This window comes from Cenococcum geophilum (assembly GCF_001692895.1).
Source record: "Cenococcum geophilum 1.58 unplaced genomic scaffold K441scaffold_83, whole genome shotgun sequence".
In the NCBI taxonomy this organism is placed as follows: domain Eukaryota; kingdom Fungi; phylum Ascomycota; class Dothideomycetes; order Gloniales; family Gloniaceae; genus Cenococcum; species Cenococcum geophilum.
In genome coordinates, this window is record NW_027137641.1 from 39,419 (window position 1) to 47,345 (window position 7,927).

The window sequence follows — 7,927 nt, forward strand, 5'->3', positions numbered from 1 at the left end:
GAGGTTCTTCCGGAAGTTCTTGCTGCGGAGGTCCTTGCTGCGGAGATTCTTGGGGAGGTTCTTGCGGACGTTGCTGCGGATGTTGCTGCGGACGTTGTTGCGGACGTTGCTGCGGACGTTGCTACGGAGGCTGTTGCTGGGCAGGAAAACCAAGTGGGAGATTAGCGTTCTGGGGGTTTTAATATGAATTAAAGTTGCCTTCTAAAGAATATCGGTTAGTTCTTGGTTTCCGTAGTTAACGTGTAATCTCAGCTTCCGTCCATACTAGTTCTTCTATACCCATAATAACGGCCTAAATATTACTAGCAATTAGGTTACCGTTCTTAATAACGTATACCCCGTTTCTACGGAGGAAGTCTTAAAAATCCCAAACAATATTAGCGTTGCCGAGTGCCTAGGTGTCAGCGGTCCATCCCATGAAATCCTCCCTAAAATACTCCCATAGCTGTGAATCGGCCCAGTATCTATTTCGGTAGAATACAATATGGTGTAGGAGAAAGCCGTTAACTTGTTTTGCGGTACAAGTTGTTATATTAAGGGTAAATTCGTCCCAATCTTCATCGATGAGTTTCGCGTACGTAGCTACCCCTGGCGGTAGGGAGTCTCTCCAGTTATTTGGAATGGCTGTAGCCATGTTTTCGGAGGAAGGGAAGTATTGTTGGTGTAGGGATTGTCGTTTGGTGTAGAGATTGTCGTTTGGTACGCGTTCGTGACGTGTATTTGTCGTTTGGTACGCGTTTGTCGTTTGGTACGCGTTCGGACGTGTATTTGTAATTATGGGGCTTAGGACCAGTTCTGGCCTTGAATCGCGAAGACTCGTAAAGCGTGTTGTTCTGCGTGATGGACGCAAGAATCCGTAATCTTAGAAAGGCTCAGGACCAGTTCTGGCCTTTAGATCCTTAGATTCGTGGAAGAGTTCTATTTAAGGTTTAGGACCAGTTCTGACCTTAAAAGACAGCTCCCTTTAGCACGAGTAGCACTGGTACAGTGGCTCGTCTCTTCTTGGTGGAATACCTAGCTGCTCTATGGTATAACAGTGAAGTTAACCACTGATCAGTGTTGGTTACACAAGGGGATATCACGTAGCTACGGTTCGTAGATAGTATGATGATTGTTCTGTGTTCTTCTTTTTGATTGATAAAAAGCAAAGGATCGTAAGGATCGCGGTGCCTAAGTAGGGGGTTGATTAGTCACCATAAGGATGACTAATCAAAGACACGACGACGACACGTAACTACATAACCTCTGTCCATATATTCCGACAGAGGTAATGGCTAGTTAGGCCGTAGTAGTATTCCAGAAATGCATTTCTAGACCTATTATATTATGTGCTAGGCCTAGGCTAAGTAAGAGAACTGTTATAGAGAGGGTAGAGATATGCATGGCTATAGTTAAAGAATGTAATTTAGAAAATTCTCTGCTTTTAGTTTAAAGGGGGAAGTAGGTTATATCTTAAGCCTAAAGGCAAAATATTCTATTATTAGGGCGGATAAAGATGTCTAAAAGGTAACCCGGTTAACTAATATAACTCCTTTAAGCACCACTTATCTCTAAATATTAGGGGGCCGGAAATAGCCCCCTAAAGAATTTATATATTTTTAGTATTTAGCGGGACCTATTATGGCTTATTATAGTATAGGACCGGAGTCGACTCCTAAGACAAATAGCGCCTTAAATGGCTCCCGGATTAACTATATAGGGATAGCCTTTTCCTAACAAGTAGGCAGAATATAGAATTAAGCTATAACCTAAATTAAGTCACAACCTAAATCTAAAAAGCACTCTTGTATAAATAAGCAATCTTCTAATATTAATTAGATCTAATAATAAACTTTACTCTAATTTAATCGATCTAATTCAATTCTTAAATATTTAAAATATCTATAGCCTACCTAAAAATTGCCTATATTAAGAGCGGGTCTAAGAATAAAGACGGCTCTAAAAAGAAAAGCAGTAAGGACTTAGATAAAGAAGTTGACTAACTTAGTAGATTGCTAAAAGATTTTAAAAAGAAGTCCGATAAGGATTTTAGTAAGGATTCTAGTAAAAAAACTAATATAGAGTTTAAATCCGACAAGGAGCTAGGTAAAAAATCTAGCAAGAACTCTAGTAAGGAAAATGGTAAAAAATCTACTAGCGATAACCTAAATAGGAAGAAGATAAGCGGGGAAGAAGGGGGTAAAAATAAAAGTTTAGTAGAGTATAAGAAAGCGACTTCCTATATTAAAGAGCAGAGAGAAGCCGTAACTTAAGTCCAACATTATACGGAAAAGGATTATTACGGTATTCTTAGCCTAGTAAAGAACTGCTTAGGAATTAAAGTTAGGACAGCCTATAAGAAGCTCTTATTACTAACCTATTTTAATTAGAATAAGTATAAGGATATAGAGAAGGCCTTTAAGAGTTAGTTGATCTATTCCTTCTTATATATTTTATAGTAAAATGCTAATGTTTTATATAGTGGTCTCTAGCGCTTATTAAGTCCTAAGCAATTCCTTAAAAAGGAGGGAGTATAATAAAAATTATAAAAGATATAAGCTAAGAGGAGAGCTTAACCCAATTACCTTATAGGATAAAGAATTCGCTAAAAATGCTTCTAATAATAACTCCGGCTCTAAATTAGACGGCAATAATAGTGAAGAAGAAGAAGAAGCGATGAAACCAGATAAGGAGTGGGTAAAAATCTATAAAAAAGCGACGCCTTATATATAAAATCTTCTCATAGATTTAAAAAAACTCCTTAAGCAAATCTAAAATTAAGAGGCTAAATAAGTAGATTAAGGAACTAAACAAAAACTATAATACTAAAGTTAAGAAACTAAAAGAAAAGAAGTTAGAAGGTTACCGTAAGGCACGTTATATTAAGGAAGATACATTTATTATAAGAGACTTTAATATCTTAAAGTCTATTAGCTTATAGGCCAGAGTGGCTGTTAAATCTCTAAAAAAGGATCCCAAAAGTAAGCGGGCGAAAAAATTATAAAAGGAATTAGAGGATTAACTTAAAAGAACAATTAGAATAAACTTATATCCGTAAGAGTGGCTAAACTACTTACCGTAGAGTTAAAAGGATAAAAGTAAGAGATAAGCAGAGCCTGGATCTTCTAAGGGAGAGAAAGGCAAGGGGTAAGAGAAGCCTTTATCTTCTAAACAAAAGGACGGGGAGAGCGATACCGAAATGGCTAACGTGGGACCCTCTTCCAAGAAGAAGGGGAAAGGCAAGATACATAAAGGGACTTCCTCTTCCGAGCGGGAGGATAGGGGGAGTGATATCAATATGGCAGATGCAGTCGCCACTAAGCGCCATAAATGGAATCCTAGAGAGACAAGAAAGGGTGAGAAGATTCTTAGATAGAGGCCATTTTACAAAACTAACAGGAAGACAGACCAACAAATCTATAATAGGTGCTAGCTCATTATTAAGAAAAGAGGACAGCCTAACCCGATCGCCTTAGTATCGGGTAAAAAGGCTGGGAGGAGAGCTATAGATGCCTACCACAACCTCCCAGAGGAGTTATAGAACGACATTAGGTATTCTGAGAAGAAGTACATATATAAGGACGCTCACAAGTTCGACTATATCCTAGGATTTGCCTCTATTCCATCTAATAGGTATACGCTGTATTCTTTTACTAATGGTTTAGAAGAGATAGTAAGCAGAACCGCTTTAAGGAAGGTCTTTAGAGAAACCAATACAGACTGCGAAATCGAGGAGTTCTTCGATGAGATTGGCGAAACACTACCCCCGCTAAGGAAGTTGCTGATAAATGGATCTAAAGTCAAGCGTAAGCACAAGTCAAGAAGACATGCTCATTCAGACGATGAGAGTGACTCCAACAACTCCGACTCCGACTCCGACTCCAACTCCGACTCTTCAAGCATATTCGTTTCAAGCAAGAAGAAGGGTAGGCGACAGGCAAGAGAAGTTGATGACGATAACTCGAGCGATAACAGCTCAAGTGGTGGTCGGAAACGGAGCCGCATGCCAAAGAGGAGAAATTCAAAGACGAAGAAAACGAAGACTATAGAGTCTAACAACCAAGATATTTTTGCCAGCACAATGCAGAAATTCATAAAGCAACTGGCGAAAGATAGCAGACGGCAGGAGGAGGTTATGTCTAAGAGATTTAAGGAGGTTTTAAGTCGGATTCCAGTCTAGGGCGCAGCATGAATGTCGACTGGGGGTTGACTGATAGCGGCCTATTCCTTTTAAGTTGATTTCCGTTGGTTTCCTTTCAGCTGTTATATACGCCTACAGCAAGTTTCACTGGGAGGAATTATTGGAAGGTAGGTCGTTCGTTTGTTCTCTGCTTCATTGCTCGGCCCGCTGCATCCCGAAAACTTCCCTATCAGGTTCTTTTGACTTTATTATTCTGTTTTTGAAGGGAACTCAGGTTTTTCTGTATTTGCATCACATCGGCTGGCCCGAATAAACCACAAAAAAATAGTTAGCGTAGTACAGCACTAATAATCGAGTTTCAACTTAACGTCCATCCCTACGTGCCGAAAATCCCTGTGTGCCGGAAAGACTTCGTAGTTTTGAGGTCTCAAATCTCCACCACGTAAATATATCGAGTTATAATTAGTTTCCTATTGTTCTTTGGCTATTTCTCTACACATGCTCGACTTGCCGTCAAAAAATACTTCAGTTTGGCTGTGCTGTCGATCGTCCAGTTTACAGCGCCAAAAGCTGCTGCTGCCATTACCCCCTGCTCTATCATGACTGTCGACTTGTCCACGGAATCCGGAGCCTTAAAATAGAGCTTCTACTATGCTCAAATATACTTACTAACTTTGAAGACACAGAGCACAGGGAAACCTGCCTGCCGGATTTATCTGGACGAAAAGTTGAAGGTATATACATGATGCCAAGCATCTTAATAAGCGATGAAGCTTTTATCGCGGTTATTTCATTATGCGTTCGTAGATCTCACGTGGATGTGTGGCGTTCTTCTCGAAGTTTCCACTTGGCCTTAACCTTATCTCAGGTGCCTCAGCCGCTTCGCCGAGGAATTTGTGGCGTTGCATGGCCCCACTCTCTTGCCACAGCCCCACTCTGCCAACTCGTGCGAACTCCTGAGCCAATTAGCGGCACGCACTAACTCCTGAGCCAATAGAACGTCGCGCTACCCCCTACCACCCCTGCCACCCCAAAAATTCCTCTGCGAAGCGTCTAAGAGATTATGGGCGTGCGTTTGCTGTAAACCGGGCGCGATTCTTAATATATACTAACTTTAAGCAACTATAACAAGGTTAATATAGTAGCTACAGCTATAGTTCGCGATGCATTTAAATTAAAATCTCTTCTTCTATTTAATTATAATAATTATAACTAGCTAACTAATGTATTAGGGGGCGAAGTACAGCCTTAAAGTTTAAAGATACGTTTTTAAACCCGGTCATACCTACCAGCCTCATCAACACAGCGACCGTACTCCACCACCACAACTCTATTCACTATTAAACTTTATAAGGTACCTCTTATACCCTATTACAAACAGCTCACCTAATTATACTATACCTATACTAGTAGGTATAGATTTGCTTCGCAGTAGGGGGTAGAGGCTCGTGCAGAGCTTTAGTAGAGCTTCGTGTAGAGCTTCGTGTAGAGTTTCGTGCAGAGCTTCGTGTAGAGTTCGTGCAGAGCTTCGTGCAGAGCTTCGTGCAGAGCTTCGTGCAGAGCTTCGTGCAGAGCTTCGTGCAGAGCTTCGTGCAGAGCTTCGTGCAGAGCTTCGTGCAGAGCTTTCGTGCAGAGCTTCGTGCAGAGCTTCGTGCAGAGCTTCGTGCAGAGCTTCGTGCAGAGCTTCGTACAGAGCTTCGTACAGAGCTTCGTGCAGAGCTTCGTGCGGAGCCTTGTGGCAGAGCCATGTGTAGGCGTGCAGACGTGTAGATTGCAGACGTGCAGACGTGCAGACATTCGTACGGGCGTTCGTGTAGGTGACTAATTAATTAATTGTATGGACGTTTATAAAGCCGTTCGTACAGACGTTTGGTTAATTGATCGTATAGACGTTTATAGAGCCGTTCGTGTAGACGATTTGTCGACCGTGACGGGTACTGTCAGACATAAGCTTCAGATTTGTCTCGACCTGGTTTTAATCTAGTTTCACCGTTCTCTAGGGACCCCTGTAGGGGGTACTACCTCATGTATATATAGTCTCTTTTTCTTATAATTTGAATAGACAAGAGTCCTTATTCTTTACTTACTCATCAGTGCACGGACTACCGATCGACAGTTATAAGCCCGGGTGACTTGCCATATTACACCTATTAATTTAATTGATCGTACCCCTTATTAAATACTTCATTTGTCCTTGCAAGCACCTTTTAATATAACTTCTCAAGCTACCCAAGCTGTCACTATAACAGTGATATTATCGAACTAAGCTGATTGGGACGAATAGATTAACCTTATTAGGCTTCGAGCTCGAATAGGAGACATATGGGAGTACGTCGACCCCTCAACCAAACAGGATCAGTTGCCCCGTTTACTTAAACCAGTCTTTCCTAGGCCTTAAGATATAAAGACAGGAACAACCTTATATATAGCTCTCTCTAAGGACAAGAAGGACGAGCTTTAAATTCTCCGTAAGAGGTATAAGATAGTAAAGAAGGAATATAAGAAGTAGAAGGCAGCTTTAACCTCTCTACAAAGCTATATTACTGGTATAGTGGCTAGGAACCTTAACACCTATATACTAGGTATTAACTCGGTATATAATACCCTGGTGGCTCTTAAGGAGAGGGTTGCCCCTACCAATACAGCACGTAAGCTGTACCTATCCACTCAATATATTAAGGTTAAAAAGGGCCTAAAGAACCAGAACTTTAAGGCCTGGCTATAGCAGTAGGAGAAGACATATAACGACTGCAAAAAGATCAAATTGCTAGACGTAAACGGCGACTAAGCAATTAGAGACTTTCTGCTGGCTATAGAGCCAGCATTACCAAACTGGGCTTTAATGTGGAGGGTCGAATTTAATAAACACGACTAGGCCAGTAACTAGATAATATCTATAGATTAACTGGTTAAAATATATCGGAACTATTAACAAATAAAGACTGCCTAAAAGAGAAGGGATTAACTTAGCACTAATGCAGTGGGCTTTTAGGGCGAGTTAATTAACGGATCTCGTAAAGACGAGGCTCCTAAGGATAAGGCTCCTAAGGACAAGGCCCCTATTATACCGTCTAGGACGTTAAAGAAGAAGGATACCCTAACGTGCTACTATGGAGATATTTACTAGTTTCCGGATTATCCTTATATTAACGAATTAGTTTAATTAAAGGATTAGAAATCTAATAAAGCCACAGCTATAAAAGTTAAGGAAAGGATTATAAGCGCATTAGATTAGACTAAGTTAAAGATTAAGAAGATAAGAAAGGAGGCTTTAGGTAAGGAAGCTTTATAAAAGGAAGCCGTACGGAACCTAGATAGAAGTCAAAAGGAAGACAACTATGGTATCTTCGCCGTACACTAAGTGGGCGCCTATAACGCAGGTTCTGACTATAAGCTACGTAATAGCGTGATCCTTAACAGCGGAACCACAATATACGTCATTAATGATCGATTAAGATTTGTTGACGAGCTCCGACTGAGTAATAACTTTGTATACGCCGGAATGGGCTTAGATCCAGTTAAGGGCATAGAAATAGCAGCAGTTATAATACAGACGCTAGCAGGCCCTAGAAGGATCCTACTGGCTAATACAGCATATATACCAGCATTCTATACGAATTTAGCCTATCTAGATAGGTTTAACAATAAGAACATATGGTGGGATAATAAAAAGAACCTACTATATTATAAAGACGATTATAAGACGTTTGCCTATTATGGGTAATATTGTAACCAAAACACGCTTAAATATAATAAGCTAAAAGCCTTATTTGCAATCTAATCGCGAGACCCCCTTCCTAATTAGGA

The 7,927-nt window shown here is 40.6% G+C and overlaps 1 protein-coding gene across 1 annotated transcript; it reads left to right on the forward strand.

Annotated features, from left to right (window-relative positions):
- Window positions 1–3,178: 3,178 nt before the first annotated feature.
- Window positions 3,179–4,159, forward strand: K441DRAFT_701104 (uncharacterized protein; the record flags this gene model as incomplete). Its single annotated transcript, XM_067653303.1, has 2 exons — window positions 3,179–3,335; window positions 3,648–4,159. The coding sequence occupies 2 exons, from the start codon at window positions 3,179–3,181 to the stop codon at window positions 4,157–4,159; spliced, it is 669 nt and encodes a 222-aa protein (XP_067497102.1).
- Window positions 4,160–7,927: the final 3,768 nt, after the last annotated feature.